This window comes from Molothrus ater, chromosome 30 (assembly GCF_012460135.2).
Source record: "Molothrus ater isolate BHLD 08-10-18 breed brown headed cowbird chromosome 30, BPBGC_Mater_1.1, whole genome shotgun sequence".
Classification (NCBI taxonomy): Eukaryota; Metazoa; Chordata; class Aves; order Passeriformes; family Icteridae; genus Molothrus; species Molothrus ater.
This window is the reverse complement of record NC_050507.2, coordinates 813,011-840,391: the sequence shown is the minus strand read 5'-3', so window position 1 is coordinate 840,391 and position 27,381 is coordinate 813,011. Positions and strand designations below refer to the sequence as shown.

At 55.3% G+C, this 27,381-nt stretch overlaps 1 protein-coding gene across 1 annotated transcript in view; it reads right to left on the bottom strand.

Moving 5' to 3' along the window:
* ESPL1 (extra spindle pole bodies like 1, separase) overlaps window positions 1-24,307 on the bottom strand; it is a 35,293-nt gene extending 10,986 nt beyond the window's left edge. Inside the window, exons 1-24 of the mRNA XM_054517678.1 lie at window positions 23,782-24,307; window positions 21,821-21,899; window positions 21,100-21,217; window positions 18,852-19,919; window positions 18,055-18,198; window positions 17,786-17,906; window positions 17,303-17,439; window positions 16,360-16,470; window positions 16,151-16,275; window positions 15,253-15,573; window positions 14,054-14,213; window positions 12,872-12,995; window positions 11,693-11,832; window positions 10,092-10,226; window positions 8,821-8,926; window positions 8,255-8,277; window positions 7,949-8,120; window positions 6,709-6,840; window positions 5,337-5,493; window positions 4,216-4,325; window positions 3,167-3,430; window positions 2,998-3,101; window positions 1,707-2,276; window positions 45-669 (exon numbers count right to left, since the gene is read on the bottom strand). Coding sequence (XP_054373653.1) covers window positions 45-669; window positions 1,707-2,276; window positions 2,998-3,101; window positions 3,167-3,430; window positions 4,216-4,325; window positions 5,337-5,493; window positions 6,709-6,840; window positions 7,949-8,120; window positions 8,255-8,277; window positions 8,821-8,926; window positions 10,092-10,226; window positions 11,693-11,832; window positions 12,872-12,995; window positions 14,054-14,213; window positions 15,253-15,573; window positions 16,151-16,275; window positions 16,360-16,470; window positions 17,303-17,439; window positions 17,786-17,906; window positions 18,055-18,198; window positions 18,852-19,919; window positions 21,100-21,217; window positions 21,821-21,899; window positions 23,782-24,307 — 5,572 coding nt within the window. The remainder of the gene's footprint in view (window positions 1-44; window positions 670-1,706; window positions 2,277-2,997; window positions 3,102-3,166; window positions 3,431-4,215; window positions 4,326-5,336; window positions 5,494-6,708; window positions 6,841-7,948; window positions 8,121-8,254; window positions 8,278-8,820; window positions 8,927-10,091; window positions 10,227-11,692; window positions 11,833-12,871; window positions 12,996-14,053; window positions 14,214-15,252; window positions 15,574-16,150; window positions 16,276-16,359; window positions 16,471-17,302; window positions 17,440-17,785; window positions 17,907-18,054; window positions 18,199-18,851; window positions 19,920-21,099; window positions 21,218-21,820; window positions 21,900-23,781) is intronic.
* Window positions 24,308-27,381: the final 3,074 nt, after the last annotated feature.

The window sequence follows — 27,381 nt, the reverse complement described above, 5'->3', positions numbered from 1 at the left end:
CACCAAGGTGAACCAACCCCCCCCCAAAAATCCCCCAAACTCACCTGGGGGCAGCGGGGGGAGCTCGAAGCTCATCTCTTCCTCCTCCTCCTCCTCCTCTTCCTCCTCCACGGCCCTCAGGGGGTCCCGCTCCTCAATCCCAGAAAATTCCCAGTTCCTTTTTTCCTCCAGAATTCCACTTTGGGGGTTCCCCCTCTCCTTCTTTTCCCGGCGGGGAGCCCTGTTCTCCTTCTTTTCCTGAGTTTTTTTGGGTTTTCCCTTCTCCTTCTTTTCCGCATTTTCCATTTTGGGATCTCTCGTTTTTTCCGCGTTTTCCGCTTTGGGGTTTCCCCTTTTCCCCGCGTTTTCCTTTTTGGGATTTCCTGGTTTTTCCGCGTTTTCCACTTTGGGGTTTCCCCTTCTTTCCCTCTTTTCCAGAGCTGTTTGGGGGATGTCGTTTTCCTTCTTTTCCAGATTTTCCACGTGGTTGATTCCCCCTTTTTCCCTCTTTTTGGGGGTCCCCAGCTCCTTTCGGGGCCGCCCCCGCCGGGGCCGAGCCCCAATTCCTGGAGAATTCCCAGGGGATTTTTGGGGCTGAACCCTCCTCTTGGCACAGGAACTTTTCTGGGTGGTTTTGGGGGGATCTGGGGGAATTTGGGGCTCCTCGGGGTCGCTGTCACTGAATGTCACCTGAAAAAGGGAAAGGACAAAGGGGTTCAGCCCAAAATTTTCATCCCAAAATTTTTCCTCACACTCCCACTAAATTTCCCCCACCCCACTAAATTTTCCCACTAAAATTTTCCTTCCTTTGCCAAAATTTCCTATCCCCAAACCTTCTCTCCTCACGATTTCCCCCTCAAATTTCCATCCCCAATTTCCCTCCTCCCAATTTTTGCCCCTCGAAGCTTTGCCCCCCAAATTTCCCTTCCCAAACTTTGCCTCCTCCCGATTTCCCCCCCCAAATTTCCATCCCAAATTTCCCTCCCAATTTCTGCCCCTCGAAGCTTTGCCCCCCAAATTTCCCATCCCAAATTTCCCTTCCCAAACTTTCCCTCCCTCCTGATTTCCCCCCCCCCAAATTTCCCTTCCCAAACTTTTCCCCCCCCAAATTTTCCCACCCGTCCCTCCCCAAATTTCCCTTCCCAAACTTTCCCTTCCTCCTGATTTTCCCCCCCAAATTTCCCATCCCAAATTTCCCTTCCCAAACTTCCCCCCCCCCAAATTTTCCCACCCATCCCTCCCCAAATTTCCCTTCCCAAACTTTGCCTCCTCCCAATTTCCCCATCCCAAATTTCCCTTCCCAAACTTTGCCTCCTCCCAGTTTCCCCAACCCAAACTTCCCTTCCCAAACTTTCCCCCCACCAAAATTTTCCCTCCTCCCGATTTCTCCCCATCCCAAATTTCCCATCCCAAATTTCCCTTCCCAAACTTTTCCCCCCCCAAATCTTCCCACCCATCCCTTCCCAAATTTCCCTTCCCAAACTTTGCCTCCTCCCAACTTCCCCATCCCAAACTTTCCTTCCCAAACTTTCCCCTCCTCCCAATTTCCCCATCCCAAATTTCCCTTCCCAAACTTTCCCCTCCTCCCAATTTCCCCATCCCAAATTTCCCTTCCCAAACTTTCCCCCCACCAAAATTTTCCCTCCTCCCGATTTCTCCCCATCCCAAATTTCCCATCCCAAATTTCCTTTCCCCAGACTTTTCCCCCCAGTCAAGCCCAAACTCACCCTGATGCGGGACTTGACCCTTCCTGGGATTTTGGGGGCCCTGCGGAGCCGGGAGCTGCCCCCGGGCGGGGAGGGCTCCTCGCTGAAGATGGTGAAGGGGGTCCTGGGCCCCCCCAGCAGCGCTTTTGGGGGCGCCCCCGATTTGGGGTGGGGGGTGCAGGGCCCCCCCGGCCGCAGGACGATGGGGGGAACCTCGGGGTCCGAGTCCCCAAGGGTGAAAACGTCCCCAGGTTTGGGGGGTTTCACTTTTGGGGTCTTCCCCGCCTTGGCTTTGGGGGCTTTGGCATTTTGGGGTGCGGATTTGGGGGGAGCTTTGGGGGTTTTGTGGGGTTTGGAGGGGTCGGGGGTGGGTGGGGGACGGGGGGTCCAGGCCTGGGCCAGGACGTCGTCCATGGAGCGACCGAGGGCGGCGGCCGCGCGGCCGAGGGCGGCCACGGCTTTGGCCAGCAGCAGAGTGGCCACGGCCACCCCCAGGCCGGCCACGGGGGGACTCTGGGACCCCAGAAGGGTCAGTCCCCGCTCCAGCTCCTCGTCCCAAACGGGGCGGCACTGGGACGGGCTGGCCAGGCTCTGGAGGGCCAGCGTGGAGTAGCCAGCGGCCACCAGCTCAGCCAGCGGGCCCGGGGGGCTGTCCCCAAGGGGGTCCCTGTCCCCAGGAGGGTCCCTGTCCCCAAGGGGGTCCCTGTCCCCAATGGTGTCCCCATCCCTGATGGTGTCCCCATTGCTGGAGAGGTCCTGCAGACTCCTGTCCCCAAGGATGTCCCTGTCCCCAGGATTGTCCCCATGCCTGATGATGTCCCCATCCCCAGAGGGGTCTGACACACTCCTGTCCCTGTCCCTGATGTCCCCATTCCCAGGAATTCCCTTATCCTTGATGGTGTCCCCATTCCCAGAGGGGTCTGACACATTCCTGTCCCCATTCCCAGAGGGGTCTGACACACTCCTGTCCCCATTCCTGACCATGTCCCCATTCCCAGAGGGGCCCTGCTGCCTCCTGTCCCCATTCCCAGGAGGAGCCCCCCTGTCCCTGCAGATGTCCCCATTCCCAGAAGGGTCTGACACACTCCTGTCCCTGTCCCTGATGTCCCCATTCCCAGGAATTCCCTTATCCCTGATGATGTCCCCATCCCCAGAGGGGTCTGACAGATCCCTGTCCCCATTCCTGACCATGTCCCCATTCCCAGAGGGGTCTGACAGATCCTTGTCCCCATCCCTGACAATGTCCCCACTGCCAGGAGCCCCCCTGTCCCCGCAGATGTCCCCACGCCCCACGCCCTGCACTCTGCCCCACAGCTCCCGTGCCAGGCGGGTGCCGGCGCTGGCGCACCGGGGCAGCACCTTCCTCACCAGTGCCAGCGCCGGCGCCGCCTCCCCGGCCAGCAGCCACGTCCTGGCCTGTGCCAGGAGCCAGCGCAGCCCCAGGGCCACCAGGGCTGGGTCGCAGCAGAAGGAGCAGGGACATCCCGAGGGGTGGTTCAGGAATTCCAGACTTTTCCAGGCTTTTCTTCCCTTCAGCTCCGGCGAGGCCGTGAGGGCGTCCGGCTGCTCCGGGAGCGCGGCCGGAGCCAGGAGGGCCAGGGAGGGACCCTGCAGGAATTCCTCGTCCTCCTCCCCGCCAGGAACGGGGTCAGGAACGGGATCCAGGGGGTTCCTCCTCTCCAGGTGGCCCTTCCGGAGATGGATCTTGGCCCGGCGCTGCCGAGGCTCCCGGCGGGGTTTGGGTTCTGGAATTCAGGGAGGATTTGGAGTCATGCAGGGAATGATTCCCAGCAGGGTTTGGGTTCTGGAATTCAGGGAGGATTTGGGGTTTGGAGTCATGCAGGGAATGGGTCCCAGCGGGGTTTGGGTTCTGGAGTGGGAATTCAGGGAATGGTTCCCATTGGGGTTTGGGTTCTGGAGTGGGAATTCAGGGAGGATTTGGGGTTTGGAGTCATGCAGGGAATGGGTCCCAGCGGGGTTTGGGTTCTGGAATGGGAATTCAGGGAATGGTTCCCATTGGGGTTTGGGTTCTGGAATGGGAATTCAGGGAGGATTTGGGGTTTGGAGTCATGCAGGGAATGGGTCCCAGCGGGGTTTGGGTTCTGGAATTCAGGGGGGATTTGGGGTTTGGAGTCATGCAGGGAATGGGTCCCGGCGGGGTTTGGGTTCTGGAGGGGAAGGAAGGGAGGTTTGGGGTTCTCTTCCCAAAGGGATTGAACTCTGGATAATTTGGGATTTTTCCAGCCCAAAGAGGGGTCTGGGAACCCGGATCCAACAGGTCCCAGATGGGTTTTAACTCTGAGAAGGAAGGAGGGGAAAATTTGGGATTTTCCAGTCCAAAGAAGAGTCCAAAAATTTGGATCTTGTCCGAGCCTGATCCTTCCCTCGGCCCCAGCTGGGATCCCTGGAATTTCCCCCATTCCCAGACTGGGATCCCTGGAATTTCCCCCATTCCCAGACTGGGATTTCCCCCATTCCCAGGTGGGATTTCCCCCATTCCCAGGTGGGATTTCCCCATCCCAGTGCTCACCAGTCTGTGGCTGGAGCAGGAACTGGGCGTGCTGGAGGTGGGCCTGGCTCAGCTCCAGCTCCCCCTGCTGCAGCTCCAGCTGGGACTGCAGCACCAGGAACCGCGCGCACCTGCGGGAAAACGAGGCAAAAACGGGAAAAATGGGAAAAAATGGGGGGAAAAATGGGAAAAAAGACCCCTCAGAGCCCACCAGAGCTGGGAGGGAGGTGGGAATGAGCTCCTGCCCTGCCATTCCTAAGGGATCCTCATCCCAATGACCCCAGTGATGCCATTCCCAATCCCAGTGACCCCAATGATGCCATTCCCAATCCCAGTGACCCCAATGATCCCATTCCCAATCCCAGTGACCCCAATGATGCCATTCCCAATCCCAGTGACCCCAATGATCCCATTCCCAATCCCAATGACCCCAATGATCCCATTCCCAATCCCAATGACCCCAATGATGCCATTCCCAATCCCAATGACCCCAATGATCCCATTCCCAATCCCAATGACCCAAATGATCCCGTTCCCAATCCAAATGACCCCAATGACCACATTCCCAATCCCAATGACCACGTTCCCAATCCTGTTCCCAGTGACCCCAATCCCATTCCCACTGACCCCAATCCCATTCCCAGTGACCCCAATCCCATTCCCAGTGCCCCCAGTGACCCCAATCCCATTCCCAATGACCCCAATCCCATTCCCAATGACCCCAATCCCATTCCCAGTGACCCCAGTGACCCCAATCCCATTCCCAGTGACCCCAGTGCCCCCAGTCCCACACTCCCAGTGCCCCCAGCCCCATCACTGACCTGCGGGCCGCCTGCAGGTGTCCGGCCATGCTCAGCCCCTCAATCCCAATCCCATTCCCAATGACCCCAATGACCCCAATCCCATTCCCAATGACCCCAATCCCATTCCCAGTGCCCCCAGTCCCACACTCCCAGTGCCCCCAGTCCCATCACTGACCTGCGGGCCGCCTGCAGGTGCCCGGCCATGCTCAGCCCCTCAATCCCAATCCCATTCCCAGTGACTCCAATGACCCCAATCCCATTCCCAGTGACCCCAGTGACCCCAATCCCATTCCCAACGACCCCAATCCCATTCCCAGTGCCCCCAGTGCCATCACTGACCTGCGGGCCGCCTGCAGGTGCCCGGCCATGCTCAGCCCCTCGCTGCAGAAGGCCCTGGCCCTGGCCTGCACCTCGCACTGGCCCAGCAGCGTCGCCAGGCGCTGGCAGCAGCCCAGGGCGTCCCCCAGCACCTGCCACTTGTGCACCAGCGCCGGGCCTGGGGACAGCGGGGTGGCACTGGGGACACTGGGGCAGCCCCGCCCTGGGGAGGGGCCCCGGGGACACGGAGCCGTTCCCAGGGGACACGGAGAGCCTGGACCTTCCCGTGGAGCTCAGCCCGTTCCAAGAGATCCCAACCCTTCCTGAGCGACCCCAACCCATCCCAGAGGCTTCCGGAATCTCCCAGGGACCCCAAACCCATCCCATCCCACCTCATGGACCCCAATCCCATCTCTGGGACCCCAAACCCACCCCAGGGACCCCCAGTCCATCCCACAGACCCCGATCCCACTCCAGGGACCCCAAACACATCCCCATCCCACCCCACCCCAGGGACCCCAATGCCACCCCAGGGACCCCAATGCCAGCCCAGGGACCCCAATCCCATCCCACTCCAGTGACCCTGATCCCACCCCAGGGACCCCCACCCCACTCCAGTGAACCAAATCCCATCCTAGGGACCCCAATGCCACCCCAGGGACCCCAATCCCATTCCAGTGACCCCACCCCACCCCAGTGACCCCGATCCCACCCCAGTGACCCCAATGCCACCTCAGGGACCCCAATCCCGTCCCAGTGACCCCGATCCCACTCCAGTGACCCCAATGCCACCCCAGGGACCCCAATCCCACCCCAGTGACCCCGATCTCACCCCAGTGACCCCGATCCCACCCCAGTGACCCCGATCCCACCCCAGTGACCCCGATCCCACTCCAGTGACCCCAATGCCACCCCAGTGACCCCAGTGCCATTCCAGTGACCCCAATCCCATTCCAGTGACCCTAATCCCACCCCAGTGACCCCAATCCCATTCCAGTGACCCCAATCCCACCCCAGTGACCCCAATGCCACCTCAGGGACCCCAATCCCGTCCCAGGGACCCCAATCCCACCCCAGTGACCCCGATCCCACCCCAGTGACCCCAATGCCACCCCAGTGACCCCAATGCCACCCCAGTGACCCCAGTGCCATTCCAGTGACCCCAATCCCATTCCAGTGACCCCGATCCCACCCCAGTGACCCCGATCCCACCCCAGTGACCCCGATCCCACCCCAGTGACCCCAAACCCATTCCAGGGACCCCGATCCCACCCCAGTGACCCCAATCCCATTCCAGTGACCCCGATCCCACCCCAGTGACCCCGATCCCACCCCAGGGACCCCAATGCCACCCCAGTGACCCCAATGCCCCCCAGCCCAGCCCAGCACTGACCGCAGTCGGGGCCGGGCTCGTCGGGCGCGCGGCCGCGGGCGCTGCCCAGGACCTCGCTGCCCATCAGGGACACCAGGACGCTCCTCAGCAGCTTCTGCGCCTCCAGCAGGGCCACCTTGGGGCTGCTCCAGCCTGGAATGCCATGGGATCAGCACGGGGCGTCCCCAGCCCTTCAGCCTCCTCCTCTTCCTCACAGCAAAGCTCCCCCGAGTCCCAACTCGCCCTTCCTCTTCCTCCTCAGCCCAAATCCGCTCTTCTCCTCTCTAAACTCCCTCCTTCTCCTTCTTCCTCATCCCAAACTCTCTCTCTCTTCCTCTTCCTCAAGACTCCTCTGTGTTTCCCTCCATCCCTAAATTCCCTTCCTCTTCCTCCTCATCCCAAAACTCCCTCCCCTCTTCCTCATCCTAAACTCTCTCCCTCTTCCTCCTCATCCCTAAACTCCCTCCCTCCTCTTCCTCCTCACTCCAAAACCCCTCCCTCCTTTTTCTCCTCCTCATCCCAAACCCCTCCCTCACTCTGTCCATCCCAAATTCCCTCCTCATCCCAAAACTCGTCCCTCTCCCTCTTCTTCATCCCTAAACTCCCTCCCCTCTTCCTCATCACCCCAAAACTCCCTCCCTCTTCCTCCTCCTCACCCCAAACCCCTCTCTCCCTCTGTCCATCCCAAATTCCCTCCCTCATCCCAAACTCTCTTCCTCCTCTTCATCCCAAATTCCCTCCCTCATCCCAAAACTCTTTCCCTCTTCCTCCTCACCCCACTCTCTCCTTCTTCCTCCTCATCCCAAACCTTTTCCCTCTTCCTCCTCATCCCAAAACTCTTTCCCTCTCCCTCCTCGCCCCAAACCCCTCTCTCCCTCTGTCCACCCCAAATTCCCTCCCTCATCCCAAACTCTCTTCCTCCTCTTCATCCCAAACTCCCTCCCTGTCCATCCTCACCCCAAAACCCTCTCCCCTCTGATCCCAATGATTCCGTTCCCAATCCATCCCAGTCCATCCCAAATTCCCTCCCTCATCCCAAAACTCTTTCCCTCTTCCTCCTCACCCCAAAACTCTCTCCCTCTTCCTCATCATCCCAAACCTTTTCCCTCTTCCCCCTCATCCCAAAACCCTTTCCCTGTTTCTCCTCACCCCAGACCCCTCCATCCTCTCCCTCCCCACCCCAGACCCCTCCATCCTCTCCCTCCCCACCCCAACCCCTCCGTCCCCGTGTCCCCATCCCAGATTTTCCCCTTTTCCCCACCCTGCTGCCGGATCAGCTCCCGGAGCGGCGCCTCCAGGTGCGCCGGGGGCAGCTCCAGGAACGTGGCCACCACCTGCAGGGCCTGGGCCTGGGCCAGGAACCAGCCCCGGGTGGCCCTCTGGGCCTGGGGCTCCCTCAGGGCCTGCAGCAGCAGGGCCACGCCCTGATCCGCCTGGAAAAACGGGGAAAAACGGGGGAAAATGGGGAAAAATGGGATTTGGGATGATGGAGGGCGATCCCATCCCCATCCCACCCATCCCAGTCCTCTTATTCCATCCCATTCCCCCATCCCAGTCTCCTTCCAGCAGCAGGGCCACGCCCTGATCCGCCTGGAAAAACGGGGAAAAATGGGGGAAAATGGGAAAAATGGGAAAAAATGGGATTTGGGATCGTGGCGGGTGATCCCATCCCCATCCCACCCATCCCAGTCCTCTTAATCCATCCCAGTCCTTTTATCACATTCCTCCATCCCAGTCCCCTTCCAGCAGCAGGGCCACGCCCTGATCCGCCTGGAAAATGGGAAAAAATGGGGAAAAAAATGGGAAAAAAAGGGGAAAAAATAGGAAAAAAAAGTGGGGGAAAATGGGGGAAAAATGGGGAAAAAATGGGGAAAAAGTGGGGAAAAAGTGGGGGGAAAATGGGGGGAAAATGGGGGGAAATTGGGAGAAATGGGAGTTGGGATCACAGGGCGTGATCCCATCCCAATCCCACCCGATCCCAGTCCTTTTATCCCATCCCAATTCCCTTCCAGCAGCAGGACCACGCCCTGCCCTACCAGGATTTGGGATCACCAAATCCCCCACCCCAAAACTGCCAATGTTCTGGGTTTTTTTTTTTAGGAAAATCCCCATTTTTTGCCTTTTTCTGGAGGCAGCAGAGGTGGCTGCGCAGCAGGAGCCGGGAATGGCGCAGGAGCAGCCGGGAATCCTCGGAGCCCTCGTCCTCCCCCAGGCACAATTCCAGCTCCTCCAGGAAAACCTGGGAATGCCACGCCTGGATCGGCACCAGCACCCCCAAACCCCATCCTGGGGGGGGATTTTCCCGGGATTTTTGGGATTTTTCCCAGGATTTCTGGGATTTTCCCCAGGATTTTTGGGATTCCCGCACTTTCCTGAGTATCCCAAACCCTCCCCCCTAAGGACTGATTTTCTCAGGATTTTGGGAATCCTGGGATTCTCCCATCCTGAGGGTTATTCCCATATTTCCCTGGGCCTGGAAGGACATTCCCCGGGTTTCCCTGGATTTCCCAGGATTTGGGAAGGACGTTCCTGGGTTTCCTGGCTGTACCTGGGCCAGGGCAGGACATTCCCAGGTTTCCCAGGATTTGGGCAGGACATTCCCAGGATTTGGGCAGGACATTCCCAGGATTTCCCAGGACATTCCCAGTTTTCCCAGGATTCCCAGGACATTCCCGGTTTTCCCAGGACATTCCCGGGATTCCCAGTTTTCTCAGGACATTCCCGTTTTCCCCAGGCCATTCCCGTTTTTCCCAGTTTCCCCAGGCCATTCCTGTTTTCCCCAGGCCATTCCCAGTACATTCCCAGGCCATTCCCGTTTTCCCCAGTTTTCCCAGGCCATTCCCGTTTTTCCCAGTTTTCCCAGGCCATTCCCGGTTTCCCCAGTACATTCCCGTTTTCCCCAGGCCATTCCCAGTACATTCCCAGGCCATTCCCGGTTTTCCCAGTTTCCCCAGGCCATTCCCGTTTTCCCCAGGCCATTCCCGGTTTTCCCAGTTTCCCCAGGCCATTCCCGTTTTTCCCAGGCCATTCCCAGCACATTCCCGGTTTCCCCAGGCCATTCCCAGGCCATTCCCAGGCCATTCCCGGTTTTCCCGGTTTCCCCAGGCCATTCCCGTTTTTCCCAGGCCATTCCCGTTTTTCCCAGGCCATTCCCAGGCCATTCCCGGTTTCCCCGGTTTCCCCAGGCCATTCCCGTTTTTCCCAGGCCATTCCCGTTTTTCCCAGGCCATTCCCAGGCCATTCCCGGTTTCCCCGGTTTCCCCAGGCCATTCCCGTTTTCCCAAGGCCATTCCCGGTTTCCCCAGGCCATTCCCAGGCCATTCCCAGGCCATTCCCGTTTTTCCCAGGCCATTCCCAGTTTCCCCATTTTCCCCAGGCCATTCCCTGGATTTCCCTGGCAGTACCTGGGCCTGCCCGGGGCTCTGCAGCTGCAGGAGGACGCGGCTGATCTGGCTCAGGGCTTCGGCCGCCCCCAGGGCGTCCCCGAGCCTCCGGCACAGCGAGAGGAGCAGCAGGAAACTCTCCAGGGCCTGGAGGGGCTGGCGAGGGGGAACCCTCGGGTGAACCCCAAAAACCGCCCAGGGGCGCGGCCACAACCGCCCCCTGCTCTTCCTCAGCCCAGATCCTGCCCCCCTTCCTCCTCCTCCTCATCCCGAATCCGCCCTTTCTCCTCCTCATCCCCAAAGCCCCCCGTTCCTTCGTCTCCTCTTCGTCCCAAATTCCCTCCCCCTTCCTCTTCACCCCAAACTCTCGCCTTCCTCATCGCCAAGCTTCCTCCCACCTCTCCCTCCTCTTCATCGCTAAATTCCCTCCCTCCTCTTCCTCATCCCAAAACTCTCTCCTTCCTCCTCTTCCAAAATCCCTCCCTCCTCTTCATCCCAAATTCCCTCCCTCTTCATCCCAAACTCTTTCCCTCTTCCTCCTCTTCATCCCAAATTCCCTCCCTCTTCCTCTTCATCATCCCAAATTCCCTCCCTCTTCATCCCAAACTCTTTCCCATCCTCCTCTTCATCCTCCCAAACTTTTCTCCTCTTCCTCCTCATCCCAAACTCTCTCCTTCCTCCTCTTCATCACTAAATTCCCTCCCTCCTCTTCCTCATCCCAAAACTCTCCTTCCTCCTCTTCCACATCTCCAAACTCTTTCCCTGTTCCTCCTCATCCCAAAATCCCTCCCTCCTCTTCATCCCAAACTCTCTCCTCTTCCTCCTCATCCCAAAATCTCTCTTCTTCCTCTTCATCCCAAACTCTTTCCCTCTTCCTCCTCTTCATCCCAAATTCCCTTCCTCCTCATCCCAAACTCTCTCCTTCCTCCTCTTCATCACAAATTCTCCTCCTCTTCATCTCAAACTCTTGTCTTTCTCTTCATCCTCCCAAACCTTTTCCCCTCTCCCTCCTCTTCATCCTAAACCCTCTCCCTCTTCGTCTTCATCCCAAATTTCCTGTCCTCCTCTTCATCACCCCAAAACTCTCCCTCCTCTTCATCATCCCAAACTCCCTCTTCATCCCAAATTCCCTCCCTCTTCATCCCAAACTCTTTCCCATCCTCCTCTTCATCCTCATCCCAAACTCTCTCCTTCCTCCTCTCCCACATCTCCAAACTCTTTCCCTTGTCCTCTCCATCCCAAATTCCCTCTCTCTTCTTCCTCCTCTCCATCCCAAATCCCCTCCCTCTTCTTCTTCCTCCTCTCCATCCCAAATTCCCTCCCTCTTCTTCCTCCTCCTCTCCATCCCAAATTCCCTCCCTCTTCTTCCTCCTCCTCTTCATCCCAAATTCCCTCCCTCTTCTTCCTCCTCTCCATCCCAAATTCCCTCCCTCTTCTTCCCCCTCTTCATCTCAAACTCTGCCTTCCTCTTCATCCTCCCAAACCTTCCCCCTCTTCCTCCTCATCCCAAACTCCCTCCCTCCTCTTTCCCCCCCAATTCCCTCCCTCCTCATCCCAAACTCTCTCCTTCCTCCTCCTCCTCCTCTTCCTCCCGCCCTGCCAGCCCTGCCTCAGGGGCTCACCCTGTCCTGGAGCCGGTAGAGCGCGGCCAGGACCCGCAGGGAGCTCAGGGTCTGCTCGGGGCTGCGCACGGAGGGGACTCCGGGACCTTCCAGAAGCTTCTTCCACAGGGAAAAGGCTTCGTCCAAGGGTTTGGACAGAGCTGGGGGCGCACGGGGATCAGGGGGGATCAGGGGGGATCCACCCCAAAAAACAAAATCTGTTCCCAAAGTGGGATAATCCTGGGGGAGTCACTCCCACCCCGCCGGGGGCTTGTGCTTCCCACAAAACCTTGGTAATGGCGCTGGAAGGGCTCTCCCCACTCCACCAGGGTTCCAAAAACCCATTCCCAAACTTCCAGGATCCCAAAAACCCCTTCCCAATCTACCAGGATCCCAAAAATCCCTTCCCAACCTTCCAGGGTTCCAAAAATCCCTTCCCAATCCACCAGGGTTCCCAAAAATCACTTCCCAATCCATCAGGGTTCCAAAATCCCTTCCCAATCCACCAGGATCCCAAAAAACCCCTTCCCAATCCATCAGGGTTCCAAAATCCCTTCCCAATCCACCAGGGTCCCAAAAACCCATTCCCACTCCGCGAGGGTCCCAAAAATTCCCTTCCCAATCCACCAGGACCCCAAAAAATCCCTTCCCAACCTGCCAGGATCCCATAAAAGCTCTTCCCACCCCTCCAGGACTCTCATTCATCCCAAAAAAACCTTTCCCACCCTTCCAGGATCCTCATTCATCCCCAAAATCCTTTCCCACCCTTCCAGGATCCCACAAAAGCTCTTCCCAGCCTTTCAGGATCCTCATCCATCCCACAAAACCTCTTCCCTCATCCCAAAAATCCCTTCCCACCCTTCCAGGATCCCATAAAAGCTCTTCCCACCCCTCCAGGGTCTTCACCCATCCCACCAAACCTCATCACTCATCCCAAAAATCCCCTCCCCGCTCTTCCAGGATCCCAAAAAATCCCTTCCCACCCCTCCAGGATCCTCACCCATCCCAAAAAATCCCCTTCCCACTCCTCCAGGACCCTCTTTCATCCCAAAATCCCCTTCCCAACCTTCCAGGATCCCATAAAACCCCTTCCCACCCCTCCAGGACCCTCATCCATCCCACAAAACCTCTTCCCTCGTCCCAAAATCCCCTTCCCGCCCCGCCAGGACCCCCATTGCCCCCACTGCCCCCCGGTCTCACCGCGGTCGGAGCTGAGGCTGCACCGGATCCCATCGGGCGCCCCCGGCCGCTGCCCCTCGGGCTCCTCCTGATCCCAGCCCGGCCCCGGAGCCCGGCCCCGCCCGCGCCGCTCCCGGGCCACGCTCTGGGAAAGGACAGGGAATGCCAGGAACCCCAAAAATCCCGGGAACGTCGCACCCAGGATTCGCCGAATCCCAAAAATCCCGGGAACGTCGCACCCAGGATTCGCCAAATCCCCAAAAATCCCGGGAACGTCGCACCCAGGATTCGCCAAATCCCAAAAATCCCGGGAACGTCGCACCCAGGATTCGCCAAATCCCAAAAATCCTAAAAAAAATCACACCCAAGATTCGCCAAATCCCAAAAATCCTAAAAAAAATTGCACCCAGGATTCGCCAAATCCCAAAAATCCTAAAAAAAATCGCACCCAGGATTCGCCAAATCCCAAAAATCCCGGGAACATCGCACCCAGGATTCGCCAAATCCCAAAAATCCTGGGAAAATCGCACCCAGGGAACCCCAGGAATCCCCAAAATCCTGAGGAGGGATTGGGAACTCCAGGATTCCCCAAAATCCCAAAAATCCCGGGAAAATCGCACCCAGGGAACGCCAGGAATCTCCAAAATCCCAAAAATCCTGGGAACATCGCACCCAGGATTTGCGAAAATCCCCAAAATCCTGGGAAAATCGCACCCAGGGAACCCCAGGATTCGCCAAAATCCCAAAAATCCCGGGAACATCGGACCCAGGGAACCCCAGGATTTGTGAAAATCCCAAAAATCCTGGGAAAATCACACCCAGGGAACCCCAGGATTCCCCAAAATCCTGAGGAGGGATTGGGAACTCCAGGATTCCCCAAAATCCCAAAAATCCCGGGAAAATTGCACCCAGGGAACCCCAGGATTCCCCAAAATCCTGAGGAGGGATTGGGAACTCCAGGATTCCCCAAAATCCCGGGAAAATTGCACCCCAGGAAGGCTTTGGGGAACCCAGGGAATTCCAGGAATCCCCAAAATCCCAAAAATCCCGGGAAAATTGCACCCAGGGAACTCCAGGATTCCCCAAAATCCCAGGAAAATCATCCCTGGGAAATCCATGTGTCCCAAAATCCTAAAAATCCTGGGAAGGGTTTGGGACGTGCAGGGAAGTCCAGGATTTTCCCCAAATCCCAGGAAAATTCACCTTTTCCAGGAGGGCCTCGAGGGTGCAGATGTGGAGCCAGAGCAGTGCCTGGGCGTGTTCATCCAGGAGCTGATCCCGGATTTGGGAATTGCAGATTTTGGAATTCTGGGACAACGACTCCAGTAGCCTCAGGGACTCCTGGATGGCGTCCAGGGCCGAGCTGTGGGAACAGGGATTCCCAAAATCCCCGGAATCGACCCCAAAACCGTGGGAACAGCTCCCAAAATGCCAGGAATGGGAGAGGGGGATTGGGATGGAGGATTTGGGATAAGGGGAATGGGGTGAGAGGTTGGATGGAGGAATGGGATCAGGACTGGGATCAGGATCAGAACTGGGATGGAGGAATGGGATCGGGGGTGAAGAGGGACTGGGATCAGAATCAGGACTGGGATCAGCACTGGGATGGAAAACCAGGGTGGAGAAATGAGATCAAGACTGGGATCAGGATCAGGACTGGGATGGAGGATTGGGATCAGGATCAGGGTTGGGATCAGGACCAGGATCAGGGTTGGGATCAGGACCAGGATCAGGGTTGGGATCAGGACCAGGATCAGGACCAGGACCCACCAGTCGGTGTGGGCGCTGAAGCTGTGGCTGCACAGGGGCTGGGTTGGGATCAGGACCAGGATGGGGATCAGGATCAGGACCAGGACTGGGATCAGGATCGGGATCAGGATCAGGATGGAGGATTGGGATCAGGATCAGGGTTGGGATCAGGATCAGGCTCAGCACCCACCAGTCGGTGTGGACACTGAAGCTGTGGCTGCACAGGGGCTGGGTTGGGATGGAGCATTGGGATCAGGATCAGGGTTAGGATGGAGGATTGGGATCAGGATCAGGGTTAGGATCAGGATCAGGGTTAGGATGGAGGATTGGGATCAGGATCAGGATGGGGATCAGGATCAGGGTTAGGATGGAGGATTGGGATCAGGATCAGGGTTGGGATCAGGATCAGGGTTAGGATGGAGGATTGGGATCAGGATCAGGATGGGGATCAGGATCAGGGTTAGGATCAGGATCAGGGTTAGGATGGAGGATTGGGATCAGGATCAGGGTTGGGATCAGGACCCACCAGTCGGTGTGGGCGCTGAAGCTGTGGCTGCACAGGGGCTGGATTGGGATCAGGATCAGGATTGGGATCAGGATCAGGGTTAGGAAGGAGGATTGGGATCAGGATCAGGGTCGGGATCAGGACCCACCAGTCGGTGTGGGCGCTGAAGCTGTGGCTGCACAGGACCTGTCCCAGCTCCAGCAGCGCCACCGCCCTGGGCAGGCTCCGGCCGGGGTCCGGCGTTCCCGGGGGGTCCCGGCCGGGGTCCGGCGCTCCCGGGGGGTCCCAGGCGCCCTCGGGGTCCCAGAGCCCCAGCAGGTCGCACAGGACGTTGTAGCGCTCGGGCCCCGTGGGGCCCCGCAGGGATTTGTAGGCCTGGAGCTCGGCCAGCAGCAGGAGCAGCAGGGTGTCCCCACACAGGGGCCGGCAGTGGCACCGGGACTGGGACTCCAGGGCGTCCCGCAGGGTCCTGGCGTTGGGGTCACGGGAGCAAACAGTGGGGTTGGCGTGGGGCGATGGCAGGGGAGGCAGCTCCAACCCATCCCAGGGGGCTCCTGATTCCCCCCTCCCAATCCCATCCCTCCTACTCCATTCTCCCATCCCATCCCATCCCTCTTAGCCCATTCCAATCCCATTCCCCCATCCCAGCCCATCCCAATCTCTCCCACCCCATTCCAACACCAATCCCCCCACTCCATTCTCCCCATCCCAATCCCCCATCCCATTCCCTGATCCCAAACCCTGATCCCAAATCCCCAAACTTCAAACTCAAATCCCCAAACTTCAAACCCAAATCCCCGATCCCAAACCCCCATCCCAAATCCCCATTCCCCCATCCCATACCCCCATTCCCTGATCCCCAATTCCCCGATCCCAAACCCTGATCCCAAATCCCCAAACCCAAATCCCCACTCCCTGATCCCATACCCCAATTCCAAACCCCGATCCCAAATCCCCAAGCTCCAAACCCAAATCCCCATTCCCTGATCCCATACCCTCATTCCCTGATGCCCCACCCCATTCCCCAATCCCCGATCCCAAATCACCTCAGCCTCAGCTCCTCCGCTCCCTGCTTGGCCGCCTCCGTCTTGATCCTGGCCCAGAGCGCCACCAGCTCGGCCACCAGGGAGCCGGGGTGGCCCGGGGTGGGCTGGGAACGTGTCCCCAGTGCCTGGGGATGTGTCCCCAATCCCTGGGAACGTGTCCCCAGTGCCTGGGGATGTGTCCCCAATCCCTGGGAACGTGTCCCCAGTGCCTGGGGATGTGTCCCCAGGGCCAGCAGCCACTGTGCCAGCGCGTCCAGCGCCCGCTCCGGGCGCCCCCGGCAGCGCCAGCTCTCCACCTGCAGCCGGAAGCACCTGTGGAGCTGCCAGAGAGGGGGAGTGCCGGGGTCCTTAGGGGGCCCAGTGTGCCCAAGGATCCCAGTGTGCCCAGGGATCCCAGGGATCCCAGTGATCCCAGTGTGCCAGGGATCCCAGTGATCCCAGTGTGCCCAGGGATCCCAGTGTGCCCAGGGATCCCAGTATCCCCAGTGATCCCAGTGTGCCCAGGGATCCCAGTGTGCCCAGTGTGCCCAGTGTGCCCAGTGATCCCAGTGTGCCCAGTGATCCCAGTGTGCCAGGGATCCCAGTGTGCCCAGGGGTCCCAGTGTGCCCAGTGTGCCCAGGGATCCCAGCCCTCCCACTATCTCCAGTGATCCCAGTGTGCCAGAGATCCCAGTGTGCCCAGTGGCTCCCAGTACCCCTCAGTGACCCCATTCCCCATCCCAGTATCCCCAGGGATCCCAGTGTGCCCAGGGATCCCAGTCCTCCCAGTACCCCCAGTGACCCCATTCCCCATCCCAGTATCCCCAGTATCCCACACCCCATCCCAGTACCCCAGTGGCTTCCAGCCCTCCCAGCATCTCCAAGTGATCCCAGTGCCCCTGTACTCCACCCCAGCACCCCCAGTAGCCCATCCCAGTACACCCAGTACTCCCAGTACCGCCTTCATCCCAGTGCCTCCAGTACCCCCAATACCCCCAGTACTCGCAATGCCCCCAGTACCCATCCCAGTGCTCCCAGTGCCCATCCCAGTGCTCCCAGTGCCCATCCCAGTGCCCCCAGTGCCCATCCCAGTGCTCCCAGTGCTCCCAGTGCCCCCAGTGCCCATCCCAGTGCTCCCAGTGCCCATCCCAGTGCTCCCAGTGCTCCCAGTACCCGCTCTGGGGTGACTCCAGCCCAGCTGTAGCCGTGCTCAGCCAGCACTGCCCGGCACAGGGGCTCGCACACGGCTCCGGCCGCTTCCGGAAGGTTCCGGCTCTGCAGGGCCTGGCCCAGGCGGGAGGTGACCACAGCTGTGCCCGGAGGGGACAAAGTGACCAACGGGACAGGGAGGGGACACTGCAGTGACCACTCCTTGTGAGGAACTGACCCCAACCCCCCCAGACACGGAGTGACCCCGTGGACAGCAGGGATGGGGACACAGAGCCCTGAGCTGGCACTGACCACTGGGGACGGGGACACAGAGCCCTGGGGTGGCACTGACCACTGGGGACGGGGACACAGAGCCCTGGGGTGGCACTGACCACTGGGGATGGGGACACAGAGCCCTGGGGTGGCACTGACCACTGGGGACACAGGGGATGGGGACACACACAGGAGGTGGCACTGACCACTGGGGACACATGGGGTGGCACTGACCGGTGACATCCAGGAATTTGCCCCTCTCGGCCTCGGGCAGCCCCTGCAGCCCCTCCAGCATCCAGGTGACGCTCTGGACACAGCTCGTGGTCACCTGGGACAGCTCCGGCCACTCCGAGGGCTGTGGGGACACCGCGGGTCAGCCGGGACCCCAGAGCCACAGGGGACACTGCAGGACAACCCCAAATTCCAACGCCACATCCCATGGGAGAAGCTTCCAGAACCCTCTCAGGGCATCTCAATCCCAAAACTCCAGCCCCACATCCCACGGGAGAGGCGCCAAGCCCCGCAGGGATCCGGATCCGTGCCTGGGAGCGCTGGAATATTTCGTGGATGGCGTTGGAGAAGAGCTGGAGGCCTTGGAACAGCAGCTGCTTCACCATCACCTGCTCCCGGGTGGAGTCAGGAGGGACCTGGGAACGGGAACAACGGGATTTGGGAATGGGGAAAATGGGATTTGGGAATGAGGGGGTAGAGCTGGGAATGGGGAAATGGGATTTGGGAATGAGGTGATGGAGCTGAGAATGGGGTCAGGGAATGGGACTGGGAAAATGAGATTTGGGAATGCTGGGGTAGAGCTGAGAATGGGGAAAGTGGGATTTGGGAATGGGGAAATGGGATTTGGGAATGCTGGGAAGGAGCTGGGAATGGGGAAAATGGGATTTGGGAATGAGGGGGTAGAGCTGGGCATAGGGAATGGAGCTGGGAATGGGGAAAATGGGATTTGGGGGTCCAGGAGCTTTAGGAGCTTCTGCTGAAGATGAGGATGGACCTAGGAAGGGCAGGGAAAAGTGAAAAGTGGGATTTGGAGTCCAGGAAAAAGGAAAAGTGGGATTTGGGGTCCAGGAAAAAGGAAAAGTGGGATTTGGGGTCCAGGAAGGGCAGGGAAGGGGAAAAACAGGAAGAAGGGGTTCAGGAGCTCCAGGAGCTGCTGCTGGCATGGAGGAAAGTGGGACTTGGGACTCCCCAGGCTCCAGGAGCTGCTGGCAGGGCTGGGAGCAGCACGGGGTGACCCCGAGGGATCAATCCCAGAGCTCCTCCTCCTCCTCCTCCTCCTCCTCCTCACCTGGGCCAGCAGCCGCCGCAGCGCCCGCCCGTGGCCCTGGCAGAAGCCGCAGATGCCGGGGAGCTCCTGGAGGCCGAGGGGCAGCTCCCGGCTCCTCCTGAGCACCTCCCCGAGCTGCACCAGCACGAACTGGGAGCTCTCCAGCAGCGCCCGCAGGACCCTTCCGGAACATTCTGCCGCCAGCGCCGCTCCCGCCCGCCTCAGGGCCGGCCCCACGGCACCCGCGCCCTTGGCCAGCAGAGCCCGGCTGAGCTGGATCCCGGCCTCCAGCAGCTCCAGAGGGGCTGCCAGGGAATTCCCGGCTCCCCCCAGGAACGTTCTGGAATCTTCCAGGGCCTCCAGAGCGTCGCGGGGCCGCCGGGCTTTGCAGAGGTGGCGGCAGCGCTCCAGGGTGAGCTCCAGGAAGCACAGGCAATCCTGGAGGCCTGGAGGCTGCGAGGATTCGTCCCTCAGAGCGTCCAGCAGGAACTCCTGGAGCTGTCTGGCCACGAAGAGCGGGCACGGAGCCCTCTGAGCCTCGTAGAGAGCGGCGGCGGCCGCGGCGTGCTGGGCGGTCTGCGAGGTGAAGAAGGGCGGCTGGAAGGATTCCCGAGGCGAGGATTCCCCGCGATCCCGCGATTCCAGCAGCAGCAGGAAGCGCAGGGCACGGATCCTGGCGGTCAGCACCGCCCTGCCCTCCTCCCGTGGCCGTTCTGGCCCGGCCAGGGCGGCTGCAGCTTTCCAGAGCACCCCGAAAGCGCCGGAGGTGACGGCGGCCCAGTCACCGCCGCCGCCGCTGCCGCGCCGCAGCCGCGCCCGCAGCAGCTCGGCCACGCTCCAGGCGCGAGGTCCCGCCCAGGCCGCGGCGTTCCGGAGCACGTGGAACAGGATCTTCTCCAGGTACAGCGCCGGGGGCTCGGGCTGCAGGCTCAGGTAGAGCTGGGCGGCCTCCAGGGCCAGCGCCAGCAGCTGGGAGCCGTGGGCCGGGCGCCCGCCGGGCCGGGCCAGCTCGGCCGCGCAGGAGCGCAGGGCGCGGTCACAGGCACGGACACGGCGGGACAGAGGGGCCGAGGGGGCCCGGAGGCTTTCCTGGGGGAAAGAGGGGATTGGGGTCAGGGCAGAGACCCTTGAGAGGCATTTCCTGGGAAAAGAGGGGATTGGGGTCAGGGCAGAGACCCTCAGGGGCATTTCCTGGGAAAAGAGGGGATTGGGGTCAGGGCAGAGACCCTGGAGATGCATTTCCTGGGAAAAGAGGGGATTGGGGTCAGGGCAGAGACCCTTGAGAGGCATTTCTTGGGAAAAGAGGGGATTGGGGTCAGGGCAGAGACCCTTGAGAGGCATTTCCTGGGAAAAGAGGGGATTGGGGTCAGGGCAGAGACCCTTGAGAGGCATTTCCTGGGAAAAGAGGGGATTGGGTCAGGGCAGAGACCCTGGAGATGCATTTCCTGGGAAAAGAGGGGATTGGGGTCAGGGCAGAGACCCTTGAGAGGCATTTCCTGGGGGGAAAGAGGGGATTGGGGTCAGGGGAGAGACCCTTGAGATGCATTTCCTGGGAAAAGAGGGATTTGGGGTCAGGGCAGAGACCCTTGAGAGGCATTTCCTGGGAAAAGAGGGGATTGGGTCAGGGCAGAGACCCTTGAGATGCATTTCCTGGGAAAAGAGGGATTTGGGGTCAGGGCAGAGACCCTTGAGATGCATTTCCTGGGAAAAGAGGGATTTAGGATCAGAGCAGGGGATGTTTCCTGGGAAAAGAGGGATTTGAGGTCAGAGCAGGAGTTGTTTCTTCGGAAAAGGAGATTTGGAGTCAGGACAGAGACCCTTGAGATGCATTTCCTGGGAAAAGAGGGATTTGGGATCAGAGCAGGGGTTGGTTCCTGAGAAAAAAGTGATTTGGGGTCAGAACAGAACCCCTCAGGTATTGTTTCCCAGGGAAAGAGGGGTTTGGGGTCAGGACAGAGCCCCTTGAGGGGCATTTCCTGGGAAAAGAAGGATTTGGGGTCAGGACAGAGCCCCTCAGGGGCATTGAAGGAGGCAGAACCAGCTCCAGTGGGATCCAGAGGTTTTCCTGGGTAAAGGAGTCAGACCCCAGCCCAGAATTCCCCACAGATCTCCCCAGAAGGATCCCAAGGTTGCTGTGAGGAAAAGAGGGACCAGATCCCAGACCCCACCAGACCCTGAGGTTTTCCCGAGGAAAAGAGGGATCAGAGCCCCAGATCCCGAGGTTTTCCTGAAGAAAGGAGGGATCTGAGCCCAGCCCTCCCCTGCTCACCCTGATCTTCTCCAGGCGCTCCTCAATGCCGGCCCAGCCGTCCGTGCTTCCATCCTTTCCGTCTTTCCCATCATTTTCATCCTTCCCGGCCATCCCGGGGGCTTCTTGTGATGTGGGGCTGGGGGAGGCAAGGGGAAGTGTGGGACCCCCAGAACTCCCAAACCCCCCAGATCCCCAAACCTGCAGAGCTCCCCCAGCCCCACTTCTTTGCCCCCTCAGTGCCCCAGAGCGCCCCCAGCCTCAATTCCTGACACCCCAGGAACCCCCAACCCCATCCTTCCCCCCCCCAAGCCCCCAGCCCCACTCCCCAGCCCCCTTAAGAGATCAGATCCCCCCCAGCCAAGTCTCACAGCTCCCGGCCCCACTTTCTGACACCCCCAGCCCCATTTCCAGCCCCATAGAGGCCCGGACCCCCCCACTCCCTCAGGCCTCCCGCGGCCTCCACCCCCCCTCTGCTCACCCGCAGCTCTACCTCTGCCTCTCCCCCTCCTCGCCGGGCCCCTCCGGCCCTCCCCAGCTCCCTGAGGGGGTCTCAGCCCCCCAAATTCCCCCCCGGGACCCCCAAATTGCTCCAAAATCCCCCCCCCGGGCCGCCCCCCCGCTCACGCTGCGCTGCTGCTCCGCCGCCTTCCGCCTGTTCAAACCTCGGTCGCAGCCAATCAGCGCGCGGCACCGCCCCCCGGCGTCCAATCAGCGCGCCGGCCCGCGCGCGGGGCAGCACGGGAGTCGTAGTCCGCGCTCGGCCACGCGCGCTTTTGTGCGCATGCGCGGGGCGCTGTTAGGTATGGGGGGCGTCAGTGCTGCGGGGACCCCCGGGATTTGGGGGACACAGCCCCCAGCCTCTGTCGCCCTCAAACCCCCACATTGCCCCTCAGCCTCTGTCACGCCCTGAAAGGACCCGAAAAAAACCCAGAAATTCCCTAAAAAAGCCCCTAATTTTCAAAGTGCCCTAAAACCCCCACCAAAACCTAAAAATAGCCTCAGAATATCCTTAAAATACACTAAAGATACTCTAGCTATAAAACCAACCCTGAAATACCCCTAAAAATCCCCAAAAGACCTTTAAAATTCCCTAAAAGTACCCTAAATAGTCCTAAAAGAGCTCTAAATGTACCTGAGGTGTAACCCTAAGCCTAACCCTAGGCAGTAGATGCAGCCGAGGGCTGCATTGGCATTATTTTCAATAATGTCCCATATCATTATTGGGCGAGCTGTATCATCTCCACTGTTAAAAACACCAATCGCTTGTTTTCAACATTTTAAAAGTTTAACAGTAATAAGATGGTTATAAAAATAGTAATACAATTAGAGTAATGATAATTTGGGCAAGTTGAATTAGGACAATATGAGACAATAAAGACAAAGAGTTACGGACGTCCAGGTATCTTTTTCTGGGCAGCATAAGCCCGAAAAAGGACACACATTAACAAAGGATTAACCCTTAAAAACAACAGCCTGTTGCACATTCATGCACTTCATCCATGATGCATAAATTCCATTCAAACACAGGATTCTGTCTGGTCATTGTCAACTTTTTCCTCCAAATCCTAACAGCACCTTCATGCCAGGAAGAAGTTCGTTTCTTCTGATAAGAGAGCAATAAATTCTTCTTCTCTGAAAGATTTAGGTGTCCTGTGGCTGCTATCTCACTGCAAGTCCTTTCTTTTTAAAAAAAGTCTCCTACATAGCATCGTTTCTATTTTAACAATTTTTATAACCTAAAACTATATTTAACACACTACTTAAGAAAACTAATACAGCATTTCTTTCTAACACAACACATAGAATATTCATTTTAATATTTGCAAAAAGCCAATCATAAAATACATGCATTTTTCACAGCTTCATTGTCGTTCTGCTGCTTGGATTACCCAGTCCACAAATGTAGTAAATGGTTCAGACAAGTCTTAGCTAATCAGATTTTAGGCTTTTTCAAAACTTCCTGCAGGCTGAATTTGCAAAAAGAGCCATCTTTTTCAGGTCATCTAACGCTGGTTTGGGTAAATTCACTCGATTATCATTCTGATCATCAGGAGGGTCACCAGTCAGCTTAGACATGACAAGGGTACGAAGGTCTGCATCGGTACTTTGTCTATAAGTGGCTTGTACCCCTGTGAGCAGCCTTTTCCATTTGAATTCCCACGTTGTGAGGCTGTGAGAATTACACCAGCAGGATTTTTACAGTCATTTGCTGTGTTTGTCCTTCCAGGGTGCTTTCCAGCAGTTGCTTAAAATATGGGCAGCAGATGCCACCGTCCCTTTTTGCTTTTTGCAATTCTTTTATCTCATGAGGTGGGACGGCCACCCGTGTTCTAGGACCAGCGGCTCGCTGGCTGAATGGCACAGGCATAGCTAGAGGATTTAGACTTTCTTCTTTGCAAATCTGGCCTCTGACTTCATGCCAGTCTGTTCATTGAAAATGATCAAAAGATTTTTGTGAGTTTTCTAATTTTGGGATTCATGCTGGCGATTTTTCAGGGTTTAGTATGTCTCATTTTGGGTCGAGAAATCTGTCCCAAACACTGGGGAGACTCTGGAGCTATTTGGGAACAGTTCTTTTTCGAAAATCTTTTGTGCTGGGATCAAAGGGTCGGCATTTTCAGGGGCGAAATAATTCTCTGTCTGTCCTGTATTTATTAAAGCAGCTGTCATATTCCATCCTCCTCCTCCTCCTCGTTGCACGGTTTATGTGCGTGGATGCGGCTGTGCGGACGAATCGTGACACAAAGTAGTCCCGCTCGGTGCTATGAGTGCGGAAGGCGAAAACGCGGAGGGATATCAAGGATCGGTTGTGCAGCCTCACGCGCTGCGGAGGGATCTCTCGGTGATGCAGCCGTGCCCTCCTCAAGGTCCGGCAGGGGCAGGGACGCGGAAGGATACACGCAAGGCGCTGCAGTTTTCCCCTGCTGTGGTCCCGTGTACGGACCCGGTGGCAGCGGAAGCGGCGTGACAGGGCACAGGGGTGCCGGCTGTGGCTGGACAGCGGCACGCAGCGACTCGGAACCGGGACCGGGCTGCACCAAAGCTGCGGCGAAAGCAGCGGGGGGGTGGCGGCGGGTCCGTGGGGTAGAACTGCGCATGCGTGCGGCTGATCCCGGAAGCGGCGCTGTGGTTCGATGAGTCGGCGCGGAGTGATATCGCTGGTGCTGGGTTGTAGCAACTGCGCATGCGTGGGTTCCGTCACTACGGCGGCGCGGGCGGTCATCATGGCGGCGGGCGGGCCGGGGCGTGCGGGAGGCGGCGGAGCTGCGGGAACGGGAACGGGGCCGGGGCTGCGGCCGTGGAAGGGAACGCCGGGACGCCCGTGGTTGCAGGAGGCGGCGGAGCCGCGCCATCCAGCAGCTCTGAAGCGGGAGGGTGCGGTGGGGAAGGCGCGGCTCGGCCCGCCATGCAGCGGCGGCGGCAGGAGAGGGGAAGCGACCACGGGCGGCGCTGACGGGAGGCTGGGCTGGAGCGCCGCGGCGCCGGCATGGGGTGCCTTGGGTGGCTGGGGCGCCCCGTAAATCAGTCATTAAAACACCCTAAAAATTATTGAAAAAGCCCTAAAGGTATCCTAAAGATTTCCAGAGAATTCCTAAAAAACTCGTGCAAAAAAAAAAACCCCTAAAATATCCCTAAAAATCACCTGAAAGACCCTAAAAAACTGTTGAACCCCTACCTGTAATACTGTGGCCTCCAAACATCATCTCTACCTATTAATGGGGGTAACTGCAGGACCCTCAAACACCACCACAATCACCAGCTTGAGCTGGTCTGGGCAGCACCAAATAAAATAAAATAAAATAAAAAGCTTTAAAAATAGAAAAATTAAAAATAAAAATTAAATAAAAAATAAAATTAAAAAATAAAATAAATGCTCTAAAATTGGGAAAATAAACAATGAAATAAAATAGAAAATTTAAAAAATAAAAAGCTTTAAAGATAGAAAAATTAAAACTAAAAATTAAAATTAAAAAATAAATGCTTTAAAAATAGAAAAATCAAAACTAAAATAAAATTTAAAAAAAAAAAAATGCTTTAAAAATAAAAAAATTAAAACTAAAAATTAAATAAAAAATAAAAAAAGCTTTAAAAATAGATCAAAAATAAAAATTAAATAGAAAACAAAATTAAAACAAATGCTTTAAAAATAAAAAAATCAAAACTAAAAATAAATAAAAAAACAAAAAATAAATGCTTTAAAAATAAAAAAATCAAAACTAAAAATTAAATAAAAAATAAAAAAGCTTTAAAAATAGATCAAAAATAAAAATTAAATAAAAAATAAAATTAAAACAAATGCTTTAAAAATAAAAAAATCAAAACTCAAAATAAATAAAAAAACAAAATTAAAAAAAAAAATAAATGCTTTAAAAAATAAAAAATTAAAACTAAAAATTAAATAAAAAATAAAAAAAGCTTTAAGAATAGAAAGATCAAAAATAAAAATTAAATAAAAAATAAAATTAAAACAAATGCTTTAAAAATAAAAAAATCAAAACTAAAAATAAATAAAAAACAACATTAAAAAAATAAAATAAATGCTTTAAAAAAAATCAAAACTAAAAATTAAATAAAAAATAAAAAAAGCTTTAAAAATAGATCAAAAATAAAAATTAAATAAAAAATAAAATTAAAACAAATGCTTTCAAAATAAAAAAATGAAAACCAAAAATAAATAAAAAACAAAATTAAAAAAATAAAATAAATGCTTTAAAAATAAAAAAAATAAAAATAAAAATTAAATTAAATAAAAAAAATTTAAAAAATTAGAAAAATCAAAAAGTAAAATTAAATAAAAAGTAAAAAATAAAACAAATGCTTTAAAAATAAAAAAAATCAAAACTAAAAATTAAATTTAAAAAAAAGCTTTAAAAATAGAGAAAGCAAAAATAAAAATGAAATAAAAAATAAAATTAAAAAAATAAATGCTTTAAAAATAAAAAGATTAAAAATAAAAATGAAATAAAAAATAAAATTAAAAAAAAGGAAAATAAAAAATAAAAATTAAATAAAAAGTAAAAAATAAAATAAATGCTTTAAAAATAAAAAAATCAAAACTAAAAATTATATTAAAAAATAAATGCTATAGAAATAGATAAAGCAAAAATAAAAATGAAATAAAAAATAAAAAAATAAAATAAATAATTTAGAAATAAAAAATGAAAGCTAAAAATGAAATAAAAAATAAAATTAAAACAAACAAATGCTTGAAAAATAAAAAAATTAAAAAAAAAACTTAAAAAATAAAATTAAAAAAAACCAAAAAGCTTTAAAAATAGAAAAATCAAAAATAAAAAATAAATAAAAAATAAAATTAAAAAATAAAATAAATGCTTTAAAAATAGAAAAAATAAAACTAAAAATTAAATAAAAAATAAAATTAAAACAATAAAGAAAAAAGCTTTAAAAATAGAAAAAAACGAAAAATAAAAGATTAAAATAAAATAAAAAGCTTTAAAATTAGAAAAATTAAAAATAAAAATTAAATTAAAAAAATTTTAAAAATTAAATTAATTAAAAATGAATAAAAAACAAAATAAAATCCATAAAGTGCTGTAAAGTACCGTAAAAGTTCCATAAAAGGTGGTGCCGTAAAGCAGGACTGTCGTAAAAGGGGCCGTAAAGCAAAACTGTCGTAAAAGGTGCAGTTTTATGACAGCCGCGCTTTACGGCCCCTTTTGCGACAGTCGCGCTTTACGGCACCTTTTACGACAGTCGCGCTTTACGGCCCCTTTTGCGACAGTCGCGCTTTACGGCAGCTTTTACGACAGTCGCGCTTTACGACACCTTTTACGACAGTCGCGCTTTACGGCCCCTTTTGCGACAGTCGCGCTTTACGACACCTTTTACGACAGTTTTGCTTTACGGCCGCTTTACGACAGTTCTGCTTTACGGCACCTTTTACGACAGTCGCGCTTTACGGCCGCTTTACGACATCCGCGCTTTACGGCCGCTTTACGACATCCGCGCTTTACGGCCGCTTTTACGACAGTCGCGCTTTACGGCCCCTTTTGCGACAGTCGCGCTTTACGGCCCCTTTTGCGACAGTCGCGCTTTACGGCACTTTTGCGACAGTCGCGCTTTACGGCACTTTTGCGACAGTCGCGCTTTACGGCAGCTTTTACGACAGTCGCGCTTTACGACACCTTTTACGACAGTCGCGCTTTACGGCCCCTTTTGCGACAGTCGCGCTTTACGGCCCCTTTTGCGACAGTCGCGCTTTACGGCAGTTTTACGACAGTTTTGCTTTACGGCGCCTTTTACGACAGTCGCGCTTTACGGCGCATTTTACGACAGTCG